The sequence below is a fragment of the Tachyglossus aculeatus genome, chromosome 23 (genome assembly GCF_015852505.1).
Source record: "Tachyglossus aculeatus isolate mTacAcu1 chromosome 23, mTacAcu1.pri, whole genome shotgun sequence".
Lineage (NCBI taxonomy): Eukaryota > Metazoa > Chordata > Mammalia > Monotremata > Tachyglossidae > Tachyglossus > Tachyglossus aculeatus.
The window spans coordinates 38,637,783-38,663,392 of record NC_052088.1 but is presented as its reverse complement, the minus strand read 5'-3'; the positions used below and the strand labels follow the sequence as shown (position 1 = coordinate 38,663,392).

At 52.0% G+C, this 25,610-nt stretch overlaps 2 protein-coding genes across 3 annotated transcripts in view; one reads left to right on the top strand and one right to left on the bottom strand.

The window, feature by feature from the left end:
• Window positions 1-2,269, bottom strand: part of CENPK (centromere protein K) — a 50,223-nt gene extending 47,954 nt beyond the window's left edge. For both annotated transcript variants that reach the window (XM_038765791.1, XM_038765792.1), the window contains exon 1: window positions 2,199-2,269. In XM_038765791.1, coding sequence (XP_038621719.1) covers window positions 2,199-2,201 — 3 coding nt within the window. In that variant the 5' untranslated portion in view covers window positions 2,202-2,269. The remainder of the gene's footprint in view (window positions 1-2,198) is intronic.
• Window positions 2,270-3,587: 1,318 nt separating this feature from the next.
• PPWD1 (peptidylprolyl isomerase domain and WD repeat containing 1) lies at window positions 3,588-25,325 on the top strand. Its single transcript, XM_038765634.1, has 11 exons — window positions 3,588-3,757; window positions 10,085-10,187; window positions 10,689-10,789; window positions 10,916-11,036; window positions 12,790-13,237; window positions 13,335-13,525; window positions 14,502-14,691; window positions 17,159-17,340; window positions 20,367-20,448; window positions 21,653-21,835; window positions 25,073-25,325. The coding sequence occupies exons 2-11, from the start codon at window positions 10,132-10,134 to the stop codon at window positions 25,214-25,216; spliced, it is 1,698 nt and encodes a 565-aa protein (XP_038621562.1). The 5' UTR covers window positions 3,588-3,757; window positions 10,085-10,131; the 3' UTR covers window positions 25,217-25,325.
• The last annotated feature ends 285 nt before the right edge of the window (window positions 25,326-25,610 follow it).

Below are 25,610 nucleotides of genomic sequence, written 5' to 3'. Positions count from 1 at the left end.
GAAGCGATTTCCTCAGGGAATCACCACCCGAGGAAGCAATTTCCTCAGGGAATCACCACCCGAGGAAGCGATTTCCTCAGGGAATCACCACCCGAGGAAGCGATTTCCTCAGGGAATCATCACCCGAGGAAGCAATTTCCTCAGGGAATCACCACCCGAGGTAGCGATCTCCTCAGAGAATCATCACCCGAGGAAGCGATTCCTCAGGGAATCACCACCCGAGGAAACGATTTCCTCAGGGAATCACCACCCGAGGAAACGATTTCCTCAGGAAATCGCCACCCGAGGCAGCGATTTCCTCAGGGAATCGCCACCCGAGGAAGCGATTTCCTCAGGGAATCGCCACCCGAGGAAGCGATTTCCTCAGGGAATCACCACCCGAGGAAGCGATTTCCTCAGAGAATCGCCACCCGAGGAAGCGATTTCCTCGGGGAATTGCTACCCGAGGAAGCGATTTCACCGGGGAATCCGCCACCCGAGGAAGCGCTTTCCTCGGGGAATCGCCACCCGAGGGAGCGATTTCCTCGGGGAACGTCCCCTCAATCTCCACCTTTCACTCAGCCCATCCCAGTCTTACCCTCCCAACACTCCTCCCCCTCCCATATTCAACCCCTTCCCAGCCCTTTCCTCCACATCCCTCTCATCCTGTCCCAGCACCACCCTTTATATTCCATTCCCTGAGCCAACTCTTGTCAACTCACTCCCACCCAAACCCTTCCCACCCCTTTCCTCCGCATCCCACTCATCCTGTCCCAGTGCTACCCCTTTCATTCATTCATTCATTCAGAGAAGCAGCGTGGCTCAATGGAAAGAGCCTGAGTTTGGGAGTCCGAGGTCGTGGGGTATAATCCCGGCTCTGCCACTTATAATAATAATGATGGCATTTGTTAAGCGCTTATTATGTGCGAAGCACTGTTCTAAGTGCTGGAGGGATGCAAGGTGATCAGGTTGTCCCATGTGGGGCTCACAGTCTTCATCCCCATTTTACAGATGAGGTAACCGAGGCTCAGAGAAGTGACTTGTCCAAGGTCACACAGCAGACATGTGGCGGAGCCGGGGTTATCAGCTGTGTGACTTTGGGCAAGTCACTTCACTTCTCTGTGCCTCAGTGTCTCATCTGTAAAATGGGGATGAAGACTTTGAGCCCCATGTGGGACAATCTGATTACTCTGGATCTACCCCAGCGCTGTGAACAGTGCTTGGCACACAGTGAGCGCTTAACAAATAGCAACATTATTATTCATTCAACCACCTTTATTGAGCACTGGCTGTGTGCAGAGCACTGGACTAGGTGCTGGGGAAGTCATAAATAAAGCAATAAAGAGAGATAATCCGTGCCCAGAGATGGGCCCTGGACCCGGCCTGGACGGTGGGGAGAGCAAGTTTCCGGGCATCGCTCGGGGCTTGTGCCAAGGCCGCCGGGCTCAGGCCAGGCCTGGGCCCATGCCTTCCTCTCGAGAAGCAGTGTGGCTCAGTGGAAAGAGCCGGGCTTTGCAGTCAGAGGTCATGGGTTCAAATCCCGGCTCCGCCACTTGTCAGTTGTGTGCCTTTGGGCAAGTCGCTTAACTTCTCTGGGCCTCAGTTACCTCATTTGGAAAATGGGGATTAAGACTGTGAGCCCCCCGTGGGACAACCTTGATTACCTTGTATCCCCCCAGCGCTTAGAACAGTGCTTTGCACATAGTAAGCGCTTAATAAATGTCATTATTATTATCATTCTCTGTGCCTCAGTTCCCTCTTCTGTAAAATTGGGATTAAGACTGTGAGCCCCCCGTGGGACAAGCTTGATTACCTTGTAACCTCTCCAGCGCTTAGAACAGTGCTTTGCACATAGTAAGTGCTTAATAAATGTCATTATTATTCTCTGTGCCTCAGTTCCCTCATCTGTAAAATGGGGATGAAGACTGTGAGCCCCCCGTGGGACGACCTGATCACCTTGTTACCTCCCTAGTGCTTAGAACAATGCTTTGCACATAGTAAGCGCTTAATGTCATTATTATTATTATTATCATTATTATTCTCTGGGCCTCAGTTCCCTCATCTGTAAAATGGGGATGAAGACTGTGAGCCCCCCGTGGGACCACCTTGATTACCTTGTAACCTCCCCATCGCTTAGAACAGTGCTTTGCACATAGTAAGCGCTTAATCAATGCCATCATTGTTGTTATTATTATTATTCCCCTTCGCCAGGCACCCACCATGGCGGAGCAGCAGGAGGCTTTTCCGACGCTCACGAGGGCCGGGACGGAGCCGAGCCGAAGCCGAACCGAAGTCGAGCCGAAGCCGGAGCCGAAGAGGAGCCGAAGCCGAGCCGAAGCCGAACCGAGGTCGAGCCGAAGCCGGAGCCGAAGAGGAGCCGAAGCCGGACGGGAGCCGAAGCGGAGCCGAAGCCGAGCCGGAGCCGAAGAGGAGCCGAAGCCGAACCGAGGTCGAGCCGAAGCCGGAGCCGAAGAGGAGCCGAAGCCGAACGGGAGCCGAAGAGGAGCCGAAGCCGAGCCGGAGCCGAAGAGGAGCCGAAGCCGAACCGAGGTCGAGCCGAAGCCGGAGCCGAAGAGGAGCCGAAGCCGAACGGGAGCCGAAGCGGAGCCGAAGCCGAACCGAGGTCGAGCCGAAGCCGGAGCCGAAGAGGAGCCGAAGCCGAACGGGAGCCGAAGCCGAGCCGGAGCCGAAGAGGAGCCGAAGCCGAACTGAGGTCGAGCCGAAGCCGGAGCCGAAGAGGAGCCGAAGCCGAACGGGAGCCGAAGCGGAGCCGAAGCCGAACCGAGGTCGAGCCGAAGCCGGAGCCGAAGAGGAGCCGAAGCCGAAGTGGAACCGAGGTCGAGCCGGAGCCGAAGAGGAGCCGAAGCAGAACCGAAGCCGAAGAGGAGCCGAAGCCGAGCCGAAGCGGAGCCGAAGCCGAACGGGAGCCGAAGCCGAACCGAAGCCGAGCCGGAGCCGAAGAGGAGCCCGAGCCGAGGTCGAGCCGGAGCCGAAACGAAGCCGAAGAGGAGCCGAAGCGGAGCCGAAGCCGAGCCGAGGTCGAGCCGGAGCCGAAACGAAGCCGAAGAGGAGCCGAAGCCGAACCGAGGTCGAGCCGAAGCCGAAGAGGAGCCGAAGCCGAGCCGAAACCAAGCCGAAGAGGAGCCGAAGCCGAAGCGGAGCCGAACCGAGGTCGAGCGGGAGCCGGAGCCGAAGAGGAGCCGAAGCCGAACCGAGGTCGAGCCAGAGCCGAAGAGGAGCCGAAACGAAGCCGAAGAGGAGCCGAAGCCGAAGAGGAGCCGAAGCCGACCGAGGTCGAGCCGGAGCCGCAGCCGAGCCGAGCCGAAGCGGAGCCGAAGCCGAACCGAGGCCGAGGCGGAGCCGACTCCCCGTCAAGCCGCCCCCGCCCTCCGAACGAGTCCCCCCTGCTGGGCGCGCAAAGCCTTCCGCGCGCGCTTGCCGTTGATTGGCTGCCGGGACCGGTCCCCGCGGCCAATGGCCGGGCCCGAGGGGGGGCCGTGACGTCATCTCCGGGCGCGGCGGCGGTGGGCGTCGCGGGGCGGTGACGTAGGCGGCGGCGGCGGAGGGATGGCGGCCCCTGGTCGCAGCGGGAAGCGGCCGGAGCCGGAGCGGGAACGCTCGGGATCGGGATCGGGATCGGACGGCGGGCGGGAAAAGCCGGGAAGACGGGACAGGGAACACCACCACAGGCGCCGGGAGCAGGAAGAGCAGGAAGAAGATGGAGAGCGGTGGGTGGGGCCCCTGCCCGTGGAGGCGGCCCCCACCAAAAAGCGCAAAGGTAATCATAAGAAACATAACGATAATAATAATAACAGGGATGGCATGGACATCACAAACAGTGGGGGAGATGAATCTTTGGAAACTAGGAATCAATCAGTCGTATTTATTGAGCGCTTAACGGTGTACTTAACTGTACACTTAACTCCACACTTAACTGTGTGGAGAAGCAGCGTGGCTCAGTGGAAAGAGCCCGGGCTTTGGAGCCAGAGGTGGTGGGTTCGAATCCTGCCTCCGCCACTTGTCAGCTGTGTCACTTTGGGCAAGTCGCTTCACTTCTCTGGGCCTCAGTTCCCTCATCTGGAAAATGGGGATGAAGACCGTGAGCCCCCCCCCCCCGTGGGACAACCTCATCACCCTCCCCAGCGCTTAGAACGGTGCTTTGCACAGAGAATAATAATAACAGTGATGATTGTTATTTGTATTTAATTGTATTTGTTCTGACGATTTTGACAGCTGTCCACGTGTTTTGTTGTCTGTCTCCCCCTTCTAATCAATCAGCCAATCGTATTGAGCGCTTACTGTGTGCAGAGCACTGTGCTAAGCGCTTGGGAAGGACAAGTTGGCAACATCAATCAATCAATCGTATTTATTGAGCGCTTACTATGTGCAGAGCACTGTACTAAGCGCTTGGGAAGGACAAGTCGGCAACATCTAGAGACGGTCCCTACCCAACAGCGGGCTCACAGTCTAGAAGGGGGCTCAGCCCGTTACTGGGTAGAGACCGTCTCTATATGTTGACGACTTGTACTTCCCAAGCGCTTAGTACAGTGCTGTGCACACAGTAAGCGCTCAATAAACACGATTAAATGAATGAATTTATTAAGCACTTACTATGTGCAAGGCACTGTTCTAAGCGCTGGGGAGGTTACAGGGTGATGAGGTTGTCCCCCGGGGGGCTCACAGTCTTAATCCCCATTTGACAGATGAGGGAACTGAGGCACAGAGACTAATAATAATGATGATGGCATTTATTAAGCACTTACTATGTGCACAGCACTGTTCTAAGCGCCGGGGAGGTTACAAGGTGATCCGGTTGTCCCACGGGGGGCTCACAGTCTTAATCCCCATTTGACAGATAAGGGAACTGAGGCATGGAGAATAATAATAATAATAATAATGATGGCATTTATTAAGCGCTTTCTATGTGCCAAGCACTGTTCTAAGCGCCGGGGAGATTACAAGGTGATCCGGTTGTCCCACGGGGGGCTCACAGTCTCCATCCCCATTTGACAGATGAGGGAACTGAGGCCCAGAGAATAATAATAATAATAATGATGGCATTTATTAAGCGCTTTCTATGTGCCAAGCACTGTTCTAAGCGCTGGGGAGATTACAAGGTGATCAGGTTGTCCCACAGGGGGCTCACAGTCTCCATCCCCATTTGACAGATGAGGGAACTGAGGCCCACAGAATAATAATAATAATAATGATGGCATTTATTAAGCACTTACTATGTGCCAAACACTGTTCTAATCGCTGGGGAGGTTACAAGGTGATCAGGTTGTCCCACAGGGGGCTCACAGTCTCCATCCCCATTTGACAGATGAGGGAACTGAGGCCCACAGAATAACAATAATAATAATAATAATAATGGTATTTATTAAGTGCTTACTATGTGTCCAGCACTGGTCTAAGCGCTGGGGAGGTTACAAGGTGATCAGGTTGTCCCACAGGGGTGCTCACATTCTTGATCCCCATTTTACAGATGAGGGAACTGAGGCACAGAGAAGTGAAGTGACTTGCCCAAAGTCACTCAGATGACAATAATAATAATAATGGCATTTTTAAGCACTTACGATGTGCAAAGTGCTGTTCTAAGTGCTGGGGGGAATACAAGGTGATCATGTTGTCCCACGTGGGGCTCACAGTCTTAATCCCCATTTTACAGATGAGGTAAGTGAGGCCCAGAGAAGTGAAGTGACTTGCCCAAAGTCACACAGGTGACAATAGTAATAATAATAGCAGCATTTTTAAGCGCTTACTATGTGCAAAGCACTGTTCTATGCACTGGGGAGTTTACAAGGTGATCAGGTTGTCCCACAGGGGGGCTCACAGTCTTCATCCCCATACAGATGAGGGAAGTGAGGCCCGGAGAAGTGAAGTGACTTGCCCAGAGTCACCCAGCTGACAAGTGGCGGAGCCGGGATTAGAACCCATGACCTCTGAGTCCAAAGCCCGGGCTCTTTCCACTGAGCCGTGGGGAAGGCCTCTTGGAGAAGATGTAATAAGCCTTTGAGGGTGGGGAGAGCGGTTGTCTGGCATAAATAGACGGGGAGCCCAGGGGGACGGGGTGGGAGAGACTTTGGGGCGACAGAAAAGAGATCGGGGCACAGCCAGTAAACTAATCCCACTCCCTTCCGCGTCACCCTGACCTGCTCCCTTTATTGCCAATTTCATGCCAATTTGTACTTCCCAAGCGCTTAGTATAGTGCTCTGCACATAGTAAGCGCTCAATAAATACGATTGATGATTCATCCCCCGCTCCCAGCCCCACCACATTTATGTACACGTCTGTAATTTATTTATTTCTCTTAATGTCCGTCTCCCCCTCTAGACTGTCAGCTCTGTTCGCTGGTAACGGACGGATGTTGACACGTTGTTTTGTCCTTGGTGTCTCCCCCAGTTCAGGTGGGTCGGGGGGGAGAGAAGCATCGTGGCTCAGTGGGAAAATCAATCGATCAATCAGTCATATTTATTGAGCGCTTACTATGTGCAGAGCACTGTACTGAGCGCTTGGGAAGTACAAATTGGCAACATATCGAGACAGTCCCTACCCAACATTGGGCTCACAGTCTAAAAAAGCAAGGACTTGGGAGGCCAAGGTCATGGGTTCTAATCCCCGCCCCACCACTTGTCAGCTGGGTGACTTCGGGCAAGTCACTTCACCACTTCTCTGCGCGTAGTACAGTGCTCTGCACACAGTAAGCGCTCAATAAATACGATTGATTGATTCTCTGGGCCTCAGTGACCCCATCTGTAAAACGGGGATTAAGACTGGGAGCCCCACGCGGGACAACTTTGATTACCTTGTATCCCCCCCGAGCGCTTAGAACAGTGCTTGGCCCATAGTAAGCTCGTAACAAATAGCAACATTGTTATTATTGAGGATTCCTTCCTTGTGGTAATAATAATAATAATCATGGCATTTACATTATTATTATTGAGGATTCCTTCCTTGTGGTAATAATAATAATAATGGCATTTATTAAGCGCTTACTATGTGCCACTGTTCTAAGCGCTGGGGAGGTTACAAGGTGATCAGGTTGTCCCACGGGGGTGCTCACATTCTTGATCCCCATTTCCCAGATGAGGGAACTGAGGCCCAGAGAAGTGAAGTGACTTGCCCAAAGTCACCCAGCTGACAAGTGGCGGAGCCAGGATTTGAACCCATGACCTCTGACTCCAGAGCCCGGGCTCTTTCCACTGCGCCACGCTGCTACTGTCCCAAATTCCCTGGGCCTGGACGTAGGGGGAGAGGGGAATGAGGGGGCCAGTACAGTCCGCTCCCAAGCGCTTAGTAGGGTGCTGTGCACACATTAAGCGCTCAGTAAATACCAGTGATTGATTGGACGCAGTCCCTGTTCCAAGTGGGGTTCAGAGTTAATTAAGTGCATTTAGTGCACACTGGAAAGTTGTCAAAGGAGGCTTGTATCCTAAGAATGAGGGGGGGAGAAAGGGCAGAGATCAGTGTACGTTATTGTACTTTACCAAATTTTTTTAATGTTATTTATTAGGTACTTACTACTACTACTAATAATAATAGTGGCATTTGTTAAGCACTTACTATGTGCAAAGCACTGTTCTAAGCGCCGCGGGGGGGATACAAAGTGATCAGGTTGTCCCAGGTGGGGCTCACAGTCTTAATCCCCATTTTACAGATGAGGGAACTGCGGCTCAGAGAAGTGACTTGCCCAAGGTCACACAGCAGACATGTGGAGGAGCCGGGATTCGAACCCACGACCTCGGACTCCAAAGCCCGGGCTCTTTCCATTGAGCCACGCTACTAGGCACTGTACTATGCGTTGTGAGCCCGTTGTTGGGTAGGGACCGTCTCTCTATGTTGCCAACTTGTACCTCCCAAGTGCTTAGGACAGTGCTCTGCACACAGTAAGCGCTCAGTAAATCCGATTGAATGAATGAATGAATGCAGGCATGTCCCACCGTCTTTAGCCCCAGTTTACAGATGAGGTAAGAGCGGCACAGAGAAGTCGAGTGACTTGCCTGAGGGTCACACAGCGGACAAGTCGGTGGGGTCTGAATCAGAACTTCTAGACCGTGAGCCCGTTGTTGGGGAGGAACCGTCCCTAGATGTTGCCGATTTGCACTTCCCAAGCGCTTAGTCGCGGCGTGCCTCCGTGGAAAGAGCCCGGGCTTTGGAGTCCGAGGTCACGGGTTCAAATCCCGGCCCCGCCACTTGTCAGCGACTTCGGGCGAGTCGCTTCCCTTCCCTGGGCCTCGTTCCCTCATCTGTAAAATGGGGACTAAGACCGTGAGCCCCCCGTGGGACAACCTTAATCACCTTGTATCCCCCCGCAGCGCTTAGAACAGTGCTTTGCACATAGTAAGCGCTTAACAAATACCGCCATTATTAGTAGTAGTAGTAGTAGTCCAGTGCTCTGCACACAGTAAGCGCTCAATAAATACGATTGAATAAATGAACCCGGGTCCTTTGAATCTCAGGCCCGTGCTTTGTCCACTAGACCCTGCTGCTTCTGGATTAAAAAGTAGTAATAATCATAAATATTATGATTATATAGAGAAGCAGCGTGGCTCGGTGGAAAGAGCCCGGGCTTTGGAGTCAGAGGTCATGGGTTCAAATCCCAGCTCCGCCAACGGTCAGCTGTGTGACTTTGGGCAAGTCACTTCACTTCTCTGGGCCTCAGTTTCCTCATCTGGAAAATGGGGATTAAGGCTGTGAGCCCACCGTGGGACAACCTGATCGCCTTGTAACCTCCCCAGCGCTTAGAACAGTGCTTTGCACACAGTAAGCGCTTAACAAATGCCAACATTATTATTATTAAATACCATTGGGCAATTGAGCGGAGGGGGATATATGTGTATATATATGTGTATGTATATATGTTTGTACATATTTATTACTCTATATATATATTTATTTATTTTACTTGTACATATCTATTCTACTTATTTTATTTTGTTAGTATGTTTGGTTTTGTTCTCTGTCTCCCTCTTTTAGACTGTGAGCCCACTGTTGAGTAGGGACCGTCTCTATATGCTGCCAACTTGGACTTCCCAAGCGCTTAGTACAGTGCTCTGCACACAGTAAGCGCTCAATAAATATGATTGATTGATTGATTGGCGACACACGCTTCCCAGTCCGGTAGACCTGCAGGCTCCTCCTTCCTGGAGGACGGGGATATGTTTCCAACTTGTACTTCCCAAGCGCTTAGTACAGTGCTCCGCACACAGTAAGCGCTCAATAAATACGACTGAATGAATGACTCCCCACAGCACATATGTATCTATCTGTATATATCCGTAATTTATTGTTTTATCTATTTGTATTAATGTCTGTCTCCCCCTCTAGACCGTGAGCTCGTTGTTGGGTAAGGACCATCTCTATATGTTTCCAACTTGTACTTCCCAAGCGCTTAATACAGTGCTCCGCACACAGTAAGCGCTCAATAAATACAGCTGAATGAATGAATGAATGTCAGCTGATCCCTTTGTGCTCTCCCCGGGAGTAGAACGGGGTTGTGAAGAGGATGGTATTTTTTAGGCGCCTACTATGTGCCAGGCACCGTACTAAGCGCCGGGGTGGATACAAGCAAATCAAGTCGGACACGGTCCCTGTCCCATGTGGGGCTCACAGTCTCACTCCCCATTTTACAGATGAGGTATCTGAGGCCCAGAGAAGGGAAGTGCTTCCAGCGCTTAGTACAGCGCTCTGCACACAGTAAGCGCTCAATAAATACGCTTGAATGAGTGAAAGTGACTTGTCCAAGGTCACCCAGCAGACACGTGGATCTTCTGATTCCCGGGATCGTGCTGTAGCTGCTCCCTGAAGAGCGCTTATCAATCCATCAATCAATCGTATTTATTGAGCGCTTACTGTGTGCAGAGCACTGTACTGAGCGCTTGGGAAGTCCAAGTTGGCAACATATAGAGACGGTCCCTACCCAACAGTGGGCTCACAGTCTTCCTCTGGGGCATCTGGCTCACCAAGGGGCCGCAGTGGGGTGGCCTCCCCCCCGCAAGACCCCCAGGATTCCCGTCGGGGAAAACCAAGACTTTTGATGAGGGCGAACGGGGAGGACGCGGGCCCTGCCGGGTGACAGCTTTTCTTCTTTCGCCTCTTCCGCAGTTCTGGAGTTCGAACGGGTCTATCTGGAAAACCTTCCCAGCGCCTCCATGTACGAACGCAGCTACATGCACAGAGACGTCATCACTCACGTCGCGTGTACCAAGTAAGCCCTTTTCTCTCCCACTTTCCGCCCTTTACCGAAGGGAGGTGGGTGGGGGGGAGGTTGTATTTGCAGAGAAAAGGAGATTCCCCGCCGTCCTTCTCACCAGGGTGTCCGGTGAAAACAGTGCGTTCCAGTACCCATCATCATCAATCGTATTTATTGAGCGCTTACTATGTGCAGAGCACTGTACCGAGCGCTCGGGAAGTACAAATTGGCAACATCTAGAGACAGTCCCTACCCAACAGTGGGCTTACAGTCTAAAAGACCCAGTCCAGCCTGCCCCAGGCCGGCGAGCGTAAGGCGCGTAACCGCTCCGTCCCGTCTGCTCGTTCATTCAGTCGCGTTTATTGAGCGCTTACCGTATGCAGAGCGCTGTACTGAGCTCCACCCGGAAGCACGTGCCGGGGGAAGGATTCTCCAGCGGGACTCTTGGATCGCCGGCCCCGCTCGTTTCCCCGCGTTACGGTAAGCGGGTCCGGTTGATCGCTTCTATTCCCACAGGACGGATTTCATCATAACGGCCAGCCACGACGGGCACGTCAAATTCTGGAAGAAGGTGGAAGAGGGGATCGAGTTCGTCAAGCACTTCCGCAGCCACCTCGGTGAGACTCCCTCCTCCCGCTGACGGCCGCCTCGCCGGTTCCCCCCCCAGCCCCACGCGCACGGTTTCTCCCCCGTGGGCATCCCCCCCCCAGTTGCCGGGACCCTCTCTCGTTTTGCCGCGACAGGAGTGGTGGAGAGCATCGCGGTCAGCTCCGAAGGCGCGCTCTTCTGCTCGGTCGGGGACGACAAGGCGATGAAGGTGTTCGACGTGGTGAACTTCGACATGATCAACATGCTGAAGCTCGGGTGGGTCTGGACGGGGAGGGAGCCGGGGGCTCCGTTGGGCCCGGATCGGGCGGCTGGTCTGGCGTCTCTCGGTCTCACGGCTTCCCTTCGGGAATTCGGGGGGGGAATAGCTTGACGCTCCCTCCGCCCGGGATCGGTTCCCGAGTCTCCGGCGTCAGGGGCCAACTGGGGAGAGAGAGAGGAGAGCGAGGCGGCTCTTCGGCGCGGTCGGGGCGGCTTCTGAGCCTCCAACCGGCCGCAAAAATGGCAGCCGGAAAGTCGGGGGGCAAAGCCGGAGTCCGCGGAGGGGGAGACGGCCGTCTTTTGGGGTGGCGGTGGGGCAGGTGCTCCCTCGTATACGACATGCAACTCAAACGGCCCAGAGACTTGCTGTCCTCCAGCAAGCGGCCTTACCCCTTCTGCGGGGGGAGTCTGAGGTCAAAGGGCGGGAGCTGCTGCTCTCCCTGCATCCCTCTCCCACCATTCATTCATTCAGTCGTATTTATGGAGCGCTGACAGTGTGCCGAGCTCTGGACTAAGCGCTTGGGAAGCACAAGTTGGCAACATATAGAGACGGTCCCTACCCAACAGTGGGCTCACATTCATTCATTCATTCAATTGTATTTTTTGAGCGCTTACCGTGTCCCTACCCGACAGCGGGCTCACAGTCTAGGGGTAGCGGAGGAGGGGGCTGGTGTGGTGTGGGTGGGTATCGATCGTTTTCCGTAGCAATGAGGGAGCTCCTAGACTGTAAGCTCGGCGTGGGCAGAGCGCGTCACCGGCTCTATTATGTTGTAATCTAGAAGCGTTCATTCACTCAATCGTCTTTATTGAGCGCTTACTGTGTGCGGAGCACTGGACTAAGCGCTTGGGAAGTAGAAGCCGGCAAAGCAGCGTGGCTCAGTGGAACGAGCCCGGGCTTGGGAGTCCAGATCGTGGGTTGATAATAATAGTGATAGCGTTTATTAAGTGCTTACTATGTGCAAAGCACTGTTCTAAGCGCTGGGGAGGTTCCAAGGTTGTCCCACGGGGGGCTCACAGTCTTAATCCCCATTTTCCAGATGAGGTGACTGAGGCCCAGAGAAGTCCAGCGACTTGCCCAAAGTCACGCAGCTGGCGGAGGTGGGATTTGAACCCATGGCGCCTGACTCCAAAGCCCGGGCTCTTCCCACTGAGCCACGGTTCTGATCAGCAGCGTGACTTGGGGCAAGTCACTTCACTGGGCCTCAGTTCCCTCATCTGTAAAACGGGGATGAAGACTGTGAGCCCCCCACGGGACAACCCGATCACCTCGCACCCTCCCCAGCGCTTAGGACGGTGCTTTGCACATGGTAAGCGCTTAATAAATGCCATCGTTGTTATTCAGAGAGAACAGCAGGAGTCCAGCTGGCGCAAGGACCAGTGGACTGAGCCCAGAACTAAACCAGACCGAATGTGCCGATTGTCTCCTCTGGCATTTCTGTTGCCGGGAATCTTGGATACAAATTTTCCACTCGTGCGTGTCAAGGCGGTGGTAAGGGCATCTGCTTGACCCTTTATTATCATTAATCTCTCACGCACTTAGTGCAGTGCCTTGCACCCGGTAAGCGCTCAGTAAAAACCACCGAGTGATGGATCGGTTGAACCGGGGCCTGCCAATTTGTACTTCCCAAGCGCTTAGTACAGTGCTCTGCACATAGTAAGCGCTCAATAAATACGATTGATTGATTGATTGGTGGGTAAGGGAAGATTGTCAGACCGTCGTCTTCCTCCTCCTCCTCCTCCTCCGTCCCAGCTACGTCCCCGGGCAGTGCGAGTGGGTGTACTGCCCGGGAGACGCCATCTCCGCCGTGGCCGCCTCGGAGAAGAGCACGGGGACCATCTTCGTGTACGACGGGCGAGGAGACCACCAGCCCCTCCACGTCTTCACCAAGCTGCACGCGGCGCCGCTCACCCAGATCCGCCTCAACCCCGTCTTCAAGGCGGTGGTGTCTTCCGACAAATCCGGGATGATCGAGTACTGGACGGGGCCTCCCCACGAGTACGGCTTCCCCCGGAACGTGGCCTGGGAATACAAGACGGACACGGACCTGTACGAGTTTGCCAAGTGCCGGGCGTATCCCACCAGCCTCTGCTTCTCGCCCGACGGGAAGAAGGTCGCCACGCTCGCCTCCGACAGGAAGGTCAGGATTTTCCGGTTTTTGACGGGGAAGCTCATGAGAGTCTTCGACGAGTCTTTAAGCGTGAGTGAAGCCGCCCCGGGGGCCGTCGCGGGGGCGGCGGGGGTGGGATTAGAACCCACGACCCGTGACCCGAGTCGGGTGGCCGTGTCTTCCCCAGATGTTCACGGAGCTGCAGCAGATGCGGCAGCAGCTGCCGGACATGGAGTTCGGGCGGAGGATGGCCGTGGAGCGGGAGCTGGAGAAGGTGGACGCCGTGCGGCTCATCAACGTCGTCTTCGACGAGACCGGGCACTTCGTCCTCTACGGCACCATGCTGGGCGTCAAGGTCGTCAACGTGGAAACCAACCGGTAAGGGGGCTGCACCGCTCTAGACCGTGGGCTCGTCGCGGGCGGGGGACGGGCCCGTTTTGGTCATTCGGTCGCATTTATTGAGCGCCTACTGTGTGCAGGGCACTGGACTGAGCGCTTGGGAAGTCCAAGTGGCCAACAAATAGAGACGCTCCCTACCCAACAACGGGCTCGCAGGCTAGAAGGGGGAGACGGACGACAAAACAAGCAGACGGGCGTCAAAACCGGCAGAATAAATAATAATAACGGCCTTTATTAAGCGCTTACTATGTGCAAAGCACTGTTCTAAGCGCCGGGGAGGTTACAAGGTGATCAGGATGTCCCACATGGGGCTCCCAGTCTTCACCCCCATATTACAGATGAGGGAACTGAGGCCCAGAGAAGTGACGTGCCCAAAGTCACCCAGCTGACAGGTGGCGGAGCCAGGATTTGAACCCATGACCTCTGACTCCAAAGCCCGGGCTCTTTCCACTGAGCCACGCTGCTTCTCTGTAGCCACATAGTCCTCTCCCGAGCGCTTAGCACAGTGCTCTGCACACAGTAAATGCTCAAGGAGTACCACTGGCCAACTGACTGGGGGGGGGGTCATCCCCCCTCACCAGCCCCCACATTCCGGCAGCGTGGCTCGGTGGAAAGAGGCCGGGCTTGGGAGCCGGAGGTCGTGGGTTCAAATCCGGCTCCGCCAACTGTCAGCTGCGTGACTTTGGGCGAGTCGCTTCACTTCTCTGGGCCTCGGTTCCCTCATCTGTAAAATGGGGATTAAGAGTGTGAAACCCCCCCCCCGTGGGACAACCTGATCACCTTGGCACCTCCCCAGCGCTCAGAACAGTGCTTTGCACATAGTAAGCGCTGAATAAATGCCGTCATCGCAGCAGTCAGCCTCCCGCAGGCCGGGGCATCGCGGAGCTCCCGGTTGTCCGGGGGAGGGCCGGCCTGTCTCCTCCACATCATCTTATCCCGCCTCGTCCCCCCCCAGGTGCGTGCGGATCCTGGGCAAGCAGGAGAACATCCGCGTCCTGCAGCTGGCTCTGTTCCAGGGGGTGGCCAAGAAGCACCGGGCGGCCGCCACCATCGAGATGAAAGCGTCGGAGAACCCCGTGCTGCAGAACGTGCAGGCCGACCCCACCGTCGTCTGCACCTCTTTCAAAAAGAACCGCTTCTACATGGTACGTTGGTGTCATCCTCATCAATCGTATTTATTGAGCGCTTACTGCGTGCAGAGCACTGAACTGAGCGCTTGGGAAGTAGAAATTGGCAACATATGGAGACAGTCCCTACCCAACAGTGGGCTCACAGACCGCGGACGGTCCCCCCAAACCGAGCCCCCTCGCCCGGCGCGACTTCCCCACGCTGCGCGAAGCGCTCGGGAGAGGATGAAGCCGAGAAGGGAAGCTTCCATCCACGGCGGCCCGTGTTCCCGTCTTTCCCTCTCGCCTCCCCCCGCCCCCCGCTTCTGTCGGCATTGGGGTCTTCCCAACTCCGCCGTGTGTTGTTCAAGACAACGTCGACCTCGAGGGCAGTCGCTCCTGCCAAGATCGTCATCTTGCAGCGATAACAACACTTCAGACTTTTCAGCTCCGACTTTTCCACGTCGGTCAATCAGTCATTCATTCATTCAGTCGTATTTATTGAGCGCTTGCTGTGTGCGGAGCACTGGACTAAGCGCTTGGGAAGTACAAGTTGGAAACGGCGTATTTATTGAGCGCTTACTGTGTGCAGAGCACTGGACTAGGCGCTTGGGAAGTCCAAGTTGGCAACATCTGGAGACGGTCCCTACCCAACAACGAGCTCACGGTCTAGAGGGGGAGACAGACATTAAGACAGATAGATAAAACGATCAATTACAGATCTATACAGATAGATACATATGTGCTTTGGGGAGTCATTCATTCAGTCGTATTTATTGAGTGCTTACTGTGTGCGGAGCACTGTACTAAGCGCTTGGGAAGTCCAAGTCGGCAACATGTAGAGACAGTCCCTACCCAACAGTGGGCTCACAGTCTAAAAGGGGGAGACAGAGAACAAAACCAAACATACGAACAAAATAAAATAAATAGAATAGATATGTACAAGTAAAATAAATAAATAGAGTAATAAATATGTACAAACATATATACGGGTGCCAAAGGGTTGCTGACTTACAAAACTCCACCTTCCTGGGGGAAATTTATTTTATTTTGTTAGTATGTTTGGTCTTGTTCTCTGTCTCCCTCTTTTAGACTGTGAGCCCACCGTTGGGTAGGGACTGTCTCTGTATGTTGCCAATTTGTACTTCCCAAGCGCTTAGTACAGTGCTCTGCACATAGTAAGCGCTCAATAAGTACGATTGATGATGATGATGATGATGAAATGGAGGGGGGGCATTCTTATTTGGGAGTAGCAACAGGGTCCCTAAATACCCGAAGACAAAGGTCAGGAAAGCCCAAGTGCCTTGGACTAAATCCCACAGGAAGCCGAGAGGATTAGGACGTTTGGGAAAGGCCGAGTTTACTTGAGGATCTTGCCGGTCCTCAACTGCCACCAGCCAGATTCTGCTCAAAGGGGTCTAATAAGCTCACCGTGGGCAGGGAACATGCCTACCAACTGCTGAGAAGCGGCGTCTTTCGGGTTGGCACCCCGGCTACGCGGGCGTTGCGGGTGCCAGGCTCAGGGGGCCTCCTCGATGATGATACGTTCCCAATCGGGCCCGAGACACTCTGCCTGCCATCCTTTCTGCCTTTCTTCCCCTTTTAGACTGTGAGCCCACTGTTGGGTAGGGACTGTCTCTATATGTTGCCAATTTGTACTTCCCAAGCGCTTAGTACAGTGCTCTGCACATAGTAAGCGCTCAATAAATATGATTGATGATGATGATGATGCCGTCTCCCGATGTCTCCACAACCCAGCCCGCACACTTGGCTCCTCTAGTACGAACCTTCTCCCTGATCTCGCCGCTGACCCCTCACCCGTGTCCTGCCTCTGGCCTGGAACACCCTCCCTCCTCAAATCTGACACAATTTCTCTTCCCCCCCAACACTGCAAAGTCTTACCGAAGGTCCATCTCCTCCAAGAAGCCTTCCCTGACTAAGCCCCCCGTTTTCTCTTCTCCCACTATCCCGATTTGCTCCTTCCCAGGGGCCGAGAACGGCATCCTGCCCATGCCGGGCACTCTGCCACAACCCCAAGGGAGCCCGTTTTGGGGTAGGGACCGTCTCTACACGTTGCCGACCACCCAGGCGCTTAGTCAATCAATCAATCAATCGTATTTATTGAGCGCTTACTATGTGCAGAGCACTGTACTAAGCGCTTGGGAAGTACAAATCGGCAACATATAGAGACAGTCCCTACCCAACGGTGGGCTCACAGTCTAAAAGGGGGAGACGGAGAACAAAACCAAACATACTAACAAAATAAAAAGAATAGATATGTACAAGTAAAATAGAGTAATAAATCTGTACAAACATATATACAGGTGCTGTGGGGAAGGGAAGGAGGTAAGATGGGGATGGAGAGGGGGACGAGTGCTCTGCACACAGTAAGCGCCCAGTAAATACGACTGACCGAGCGAGCGAATGAACCAGCCACGCCAGGTCGGTTGGTTTGCGAGCCGGAAAACCCCAGCGCCGGTTGTGTGACTCGACCTCCCTCCCCCAGTTCACCAAGCGCGAGCCGGAGGACACGAAGAGCGCCGACTCCGACCGCGACGTGTTCAACGAGAAGCCGTCCAAAGAGGAGGTCATGGCGGCCACGCAGGCCGAGGGGCCCAAGCGGGTCTCGGACAGCGCCATCGTCCACACGAGCATGGGAGACATCCACATCAAGCTCTTTCCGGTCGAGTACGTACGGGGCCGATCATTCAATCGTATTTATCGAGCGCTTACTGCGTGCAGAGCACTGGACTAAGCGCTTGGGAAGCACAAGTTGGGCCACCAGTTTTTCCTGGCGATCCCTTGGCCTGCAGACGGACCGAGGATTGACCGCTTTTCAGCTAGGCCTCCCCCGCATCAAACACTTTACTAAGCACAGAGTAGGGCCAGGTTAATCGGGTCGGACACAGTCCCTGTGGAAACGAAGTAGAAGGGAGAACAGCCTTTTAATTCCCATTTTACAGTTAGGAAACGGAGGCACAGAGAATAATAATGATGATGATGATGGCTGTGAGCCCCATGTGGGACAGGGACTGTGTCCAATCTGAATAGTTTGTATCTAACCCAGAGCCTCGGACAGTCTGTGGCGCATAGTAAGCATTATGTAAGTTAAGTAAGCACTTGACAAAGACCATGAAATGCACAGAAAAAAAACCAAAACCTGAGTGACCACTGTGTACGTTAAGTAAGCATGTAACAGTGCTTTGCAATCAATCAATCAATCAATCGTATTTATTGAGCGCTTACTATGTGCAGAGCACTGTACTAAGCGCTTGGGAAGTACAAATTGGCATCACATAGAGACAGTCCCTACCCAACAGTGGGCTCACAGTCTAAAAGGGGGAGACAGAGAACAGAACCAAACATACCAACAAAATAAAATAAGTAGGATAGAAATGTACAAGTAAAATAAATAAATAAATAAATAAACAGAGTAATAAATATGTACAACCATATATACATATATACAGGTGCTGTGGGGAGGGGAAGGCGGTAAGGCGGGGGGATGGAGAGGGGGACGAGGGGGAGAGGAAAGAAGGGGCTCAATCTGGGAAGGCCTCCTGGAGGAGGTGAGCTCTCAGCAGGGCCTTGAAGGGAGGAAGAGAGCGAGCTTGGCGGGTGGGCAGAGGGATTGGGGGCATTCCAGGCCCGGGGGAGGACGTGGGCCGGGGGTCGATGGCGGGACAGGCGAGAGCGAGGTACAGTGAGGAGATTAGTGGTGGAGGAGCGGAGGGTGCGGGCTGGGCAGTAGAAGGAGAGAAGGGAGGTGAGGTAGGAGGGGGCGAGGTGATGGACAGCCTTGAAGCCCAGGGTGAGGAGTTTCTGCCTGATGCGCAGATTGATCGGTAGCCATTGGAGGTTTTTGAGGAGGGGAGTAAGCGCTTGCACACAGTAAGCGCTTAACAAATACCATTATTATCAATTATTAACAAAGACCATGAAATGCAAAAGAAAAAAAAAAACCTGAGTGACCACTGTCTACATTAAGCATGTAACAGTGCTTTGCACACAGTAAGCGCTTAACAAATACCATTATTATTATTATTATTATTATTAACAAAGACCATGAAATGCAAAAGAAAAAACCTGAGTGACCACTGTGTACGTTAAGCATGTAACAGTGCTTTGCACACAGTGAGCGCTTAACAAATATTATTATTATCAATTATTAACAAAGACCATGAAATGCAAAAGAAAAAAAAAACAAAACCTGAGTGACCACTGTGTACATTAAGTAAGCATGTAACGGTGTTTTGCACACAGTGAGTGCTTAACAAATATCATTATTATTATCAGTTATTAACAAAGACCATGAAATGCAAAAGAAAAACAAAACCTGAGTGACCACTGTGTATAAGAAAGCATGTAACAGTGCTTTGCACACAGTAAGCGCTTAACAAATACCATTATTATTATCAATTATTAACAAAGACCATGAAATGCAAAAGAAAACAAAACCTGAGTGACCACTGTGTACATTAAGTAAGCATGTAACAGTGCTTTGCACACAGTAAGCGCTTAACAAATACCATTATTATTATCAATTATTAACAAAGACCATGAAATACAAAAGAAAAGAAAACAAAACCTGAGTGACCACTGTGTACGTTAAGTAAGCATGTAACAGTGCTTTGCACACAGTAAGGGCTTAACAAATACCATTATTATTATCAATTATTAACAAAGACCATGAAATACAAAAGAAAAGAAAACAAAACCTGAGTGACCACTGTGTATGTTAAGTAAACATGTAACAGTGCTTTGCACACAGTAAGCGCTTAACAAATACCATTATTATTATCAGTTATTAACAAAGACCATGAAATGCAAAAGAAAAAAAAACAAAACCTGAGTGACCACTGTGTACGTTAAGTAAGCACGTAACAGTGCTTTGCACACAGTAAGCGCTTAACAAATACCACTATTATTATCAGTTATTAACAAAGACCATGAAATGCAAAAGAAAGAAAAACAAAACCTGAGTGACCACTGTGTACGTTAAGTAAGCATGTAAGGGTGCTTTGCACACAGTAAGCGCTTAACAAATACCATTATTATTATCAATTATTAACAAAGACCGTGAAATGCAAAAGAAAACAAAACAAAACCTGAGTGACCACTGTGTACGTTAAGTAAGCATGTAACAGTGCTTTGCACACAGTAAGCGCTTAACAAATACCATTATTATTATTATTATTGTTATTAACAAAGACCATGAAATGCAAAAGAAAAAAAAAAAAACCCTGAGTGACCACTATGTACGTTAAGTACATCCACCAAGCTAGCTGTCTTCCTCCCTTCAAGGCCCTACTGAGAGCTCACCTCCTCCAGGAGGCCTTCCCAGACTGAGCCCTTTCCTTCCTCTCCCCCTCGTCCCCCTCTCCATCCCCCCCATCTTACCTCCTTCCCTTCCCCACAGCACCTGTATATATGTTTGTACATATTTATTACTCTATTTTACTTGTGCATATCTATTCTATTTATTTTATTTTGTTAGTATGTTTGGTTTTGTCCTCTGTCTCCCCTTTTTAGACTGTGAGCCCACTGTTGGGTAGGGACTGTCTCTATGTGTTGCCAATTTGTACTTCCCAAGCGCTTAGTACAGTTAGTACTATTACTACTTAGTACTTAGTACTTAGTTAGTACTTAGTACAATTGATTGATTGATTGATGATGATGAAAGGGCGCCCAAATCCTCTCCTCCTGCATTGTAGGTGCCCGAAGACGGTGGAAAACTTCTGCGTCCACAGCCGCAACGGTTACTACAACGGGCACACGTTTCACCGCATCATCAAGGTAACGAGCGTCCCCTTTGCGGCCGGTCGGGGCTCCGGGGGCGGAAAGAGCCGCCACATCCCGCGGAGCTCGGGAACCCGGAAGAGTTGCTTTTTTAGTGGCCTCTGGGATCTTGGTTCGTGCGGTTTGCAAGGTAGTAGTGAAGGGGCCTCAAATCCTCATCATCATCATCAATCAATCAATCAATCAATCGTATTTATTGAGCGCCTACTGTGTGCAGAGCACTGTACTAAGCGCTTGGGAAGTACAAATTGGCAACCTATAGAGACAGTCCCAACCCAACAGCGGGCTCACAGTCTAAAAGGGGGAGACAGAGAACAAAACCAAACATACTAACAAAATAAAATAAATAGAATAGATATGTACAGGTAAAATAAATAAATAAATAAATAGAGCAATAGTAAAATAAATAATAGATAGATGATAGAGAGATAGATAGATAGATAGAGAGTTCCTCGAAAGGAACACTCCCCTCCCCGCCCCCAGATGGAAACGCGGCGGACGCTAATAATAATAATGATAGTGTTTGTTAAGCGCTTACTGTGTGCAAAGCACTGTTTTAAGCGCTGGGGAGGTTACAAGATGATCAGGTTGTCCCACAGTCTTAATCCCCATTTTACAGATGAGGGAACTGAGGCCCAGAGAAGTGACGTGCCCAGAGTCACCCAGCTGCCAAGTGGCGGAGCCGGGATTTGAACCCAGGACCTCTGACTCCAAAGCCCGGGCTCTTTCCACCGAGCCACGCTGCTTCCCGACTCCCAGGGTGGTCTTCGGGGGCGTCTCATCGCTGAGGTTGAGCCGAGGCAGGGCCGGTCGGGCCCGGAAATGGGTGGCGTGGCTCGGTGGAAAGAGCCCGGGCTTTGGAGTCACAGGTCACGGGTTCGAATCCCAGCTCCACCACGTCTGCTGTGTGGCAAGTCACTTCACTTCTCTGGGCCTCAGTTCCCTCATCTGTAAAACGGGGATGAAGACTGTGAGCCCCATGTGGGACAACCTGATCACCCTGTATCCTCCCCGGCGCTTACAACAGTGCTTTGCACGTAGTAAGCGCTTAACAAATGCCGATTATTATTATTATTATTATTGTTATCACCCCTCCCGACCGCGCCGAGGAGTGCCGGAGTGACACCGTGGGCCTCTCGGGTAGAGGGTGGTCGTTTGCTGCTGTGGACCCCCAGGGCTCAGCCGCCGGCTTCCTTCCCAGGGCTTCATGATCCAGACCGGAGACCCGACCGGCACCGGCATGGGAGGCGAGAGCATCTGGGGAGGAGAGTTCGAGGACGAATTCCACTCGACCCTGCGGCACGACCGCCCGTACACGCTCAGCATGGCCAACGCCGGCTCCAACACCAACGGATCCCAGTTCTTCGTCACGGTTGTCCCCACGGTGAGTCGCGGGCCCGAGGAGACTGCGCTGCCTCCTCCCACGCTCCTTAGCCACCCTGGTGCCCGGCGCACGCTGCTCCGCCACCTCGGAAGCATTAAATAATAATAATGATGGCATTTGTTAAGCGCTTACTATGTGCAAAGCACTGTTCGAAGCGCTGGGGACGATACAAAGTATGTTGTCCCACGGGGGGGGCTCACGGACTTAATCCCCATTTTCCAGATGAGGGAACTGAGGCTCAGAGAAGTGAAGCGACTTGCCCAAAGCCACCCAGCTGACAAGTGGTGGAACCGGGATTTGAACCCATGACCTCTGACTCCAACGCCCGGGCTCTTGCCACTGAGCCACAGCTGCTTCTCTAATTATAATAATAATAATGGTGGTATTATGCGCAAAGCACTGTTCTAAGCGCTGGGGTAGATCCAGGGTCATCAGGTTGTCCCGCGGGGGGCTCCCGGTCTTCATCCCCGTTTTCCAGGTGAGGGAGCTGAGGCCCAGAGAAGCGAGGTGACTCGCCCAAAGCCACACAGCTCACCAGTGGCGGAGCCGGGATTTGAACCCACGACCTCGGACTCCAAAGCCCAGGCTCCTTCCCGCTGAGCCGCAAAAACCGTAATTTAAGTAGAAGTAGCGCGGACTCCCGGGCATGGGAGGCGGAGGGCCTGGGTTCTAATCCTGGCTCTGCCTCGTGCCTGCTGGGTGACCTTGGGCAAGTCACTGAACTTCTCGGTGCAAGTGGCGGAGCCGGGATTGGAATCCAGGTCCCCCGTCTCCCAGGCCGGGGCTCCTCGTATCGTAATGGCCATCCCCCAGTTGTCTCCTTGAAATATCGACCATTTTAGCCGGTACTTTACCAGCCACGTGCGGCTCCGGGCCCCAAACCACCCACCTTCACGCGGAGAATCATTCTCCTCTTCGCAAACTTCCACTATTCATTCAGTCGTATTTATTGAGCGCTTACTGTGTGCACAGCACTGTACTAAGCGCTTGGGAAGTACAAGTTGGAAACATCTAGAGATGGTCCCTACCCAACAACGAGCTCACGGTCTAGAGGGGGAGACAGACATTGACAAATAGATAGAACGATAAATTACAGATATATACAGATACATATGTGCTGTGGGGAGTCATTCATTCAGTCGTATTTATTGAGCGCTTACTGCGTGCGGAGCACTGTACTAAGTGCTTGGGAAGTACAAGTTGGGAACATCTAGAGACGGTCCCTACCCAACGACGAGCTCACGGTCTAGAAGCGGAGACTGACATTAAGACAAATAGATAAAACGATAAATTACAGATCTATACAGATAGATACATATGTGCTGTGGGGAGTCATTCATTCAGTCGTATTTATTGAGCGCTTGCTGTGTGCGGAGCACTGTACTAAGCGCTTGGGAAGTACAAGTTGGAAACATCTAGAGACGGTCCCTACCCAACAATGAGCTCACGGTCTAGAGGGGGAGACAGACATTAAGTCAAATAGTTAAAACATTAAATTATAGATATATACAGATAGATACATATGTGCTATGGGGAGTCATTCATTAAGTCGTATTTATTGAGCGCTTACTGCGTGCGGAGCACTGTACTAAGCGCTTGGGAAGTACAAGTTGGCAACATCTAGAGACGGTCCCTATCCAACAACGAGCTCACGGTCTAGAGGGGGAGACTGACATTAAGACAAATAGATAAAACAATAAATTACAGATCTATACAGATAGATACATATGAGCTGTGGGGAGTCATTCATTCAGTCGTATTTCTGGAGCACTTACTGTGTGCAGAGCACTGTACTAAGCGCTTGGGAAGTGCAAGCTGGCAACATATATTTTGTTAGTGTGTTTGGTTTTGTTCTCTGTCTCCCTCTTTTAGACTGTGAGCCCACTGTTGGGTAGGGACTGTCTCTATATGTTGCCAATTTGTACTTCTCAAGTGCTTAGTACAGTGCTCTGCACACAGTAAGCGCTCAATAAATATGATTGATGATGATGATATAGAGACGGTCCCTACCCAACAACGAGCTCACAGTCTAGAGGGGGAGACAGACATTAAGACAAATAGATAAAACGATAAATTACAGATATATACAGATAGATACATATGTGCTGTGGGGAGTCATTCATTCAGTCGTATTTATTGAGCGCTTACTGTGTGCGGAGCACTGTACTAAGCGCTTGGGAAGTACAAGCTGGCAACATCTAGAGACGGTCCCTACCCAACAACGAGCTCACGGTCTAGAGGGGGAGACAGACATTAAGTCAAATAGATAAAACAATAAATTATAGATATATACAGATAGATACATATGTGCTATGGGGAGTCATTCATTCAGTCGTATTTACTGAGCGCTTCCTGTGTGCGGAGCACTGTACTAAGCGCTTGGGAAGTCCAAATTGGCAACATCTAGAGACGGTCCCTACCCAACAACGAGCTCACGGTCTAGAGGGGGAGACAGACATTAAGACAAATAGATAAAACGATAAATTACAGAGATATACAGATAGTTACCCACACAGAAGCAGCAAGGGTTCGCGTTTGTGGTGACCCGACACAGTCTTCCAGACCGTGAGCCCGCTGTTGGGTAGGGGCCGTCTCTATATGTTGCCAACTTGGACTTCCCAAGCGCTTAGGACAGTGCTCTGCATCATCATCAATCGTATTTATTGAGCGCTTACTGTGTGCAGAGCACTGTCCTAAGCGCTTGGGAAGTACAAATTGGCAACATATAGAGACGGTCCCTACCCAACAGTGGGCTCACAGTCTAAAAGGGGGAGACAGAGAACAAAACCAAACATACCAACAAAATAAAATAAATAGGATAGATATGTACAAGTAAAATAAATAAAGTAATAAATATGTACAACCATATATACATATATATATATATATATATATATAAACAAAAAAACCCATCTTCAACAAAGCACTCAGTGGATTCTCCTTCAATTCAAAGCCATCAAAGGTACAGCACCGTTCGGCACCTTCGGATATGGCTTTACTGAATATTCCTGACTACCCTTAATTGTGGCTTCCTATTTCTGAAAGCTCTCAATCCCGGGTTTCTATTTCGGTTGCTTGCCATGTTCCTTAGCGTGATCTCCCACCTCTACACCCATGCACTCCCAAAGTCTGCACACGGTAAGCGCTCAATAAATACGACCGAATGAATGAATGAATGAATGGCCGCGTTCTCCAACGCGCTAACCCCCGCGCCCCCGGGTTCGTTCCCTGCCCCAGCCGTGGCTCGACAACAAGCACACCGTGTTTGGCCGAGTGACCAAGGGGATGGAGGTGGTCCAGCGGATCTCCAACGTCAAAGTCAACCCCAAGACGGATAAGCCCTACGAAGACATCAGCATCATCAATATCACGGTCAAGTGAAACGGGGAAAAGCGGCGGGGGGACGTCGCTTTCGGACACAACCCTAATGACGCGTCGAGAGACTCTTTCACTAAAAGCTACCTTTAAAGCCGAGCCTGCCATGCCTCGATGGACGACTGGTGGGTTTTCTCAGCGGGGCGAGTCGGGGAGGAGGGCCTAGTCGTGGCGTCCGGGCTGAGGGAAAGCGGCAGTGAGTCAGGAAGACCTGGGTTCTAATCCCGGTTCCATTGCTTTTCTGCCGTGGGGGACCTTGGGCGAGTCCCTGGCGTGGGCCCCACGCGGGACGGGGACTGCGGCCAATCTGGATAGCTGGTATCTAACCCAGAGCCTCGTACGGTCCGTAGCACATAGTAAGCATTATGTAAGTGAAGTACTTGACAAAGACCATGAAATG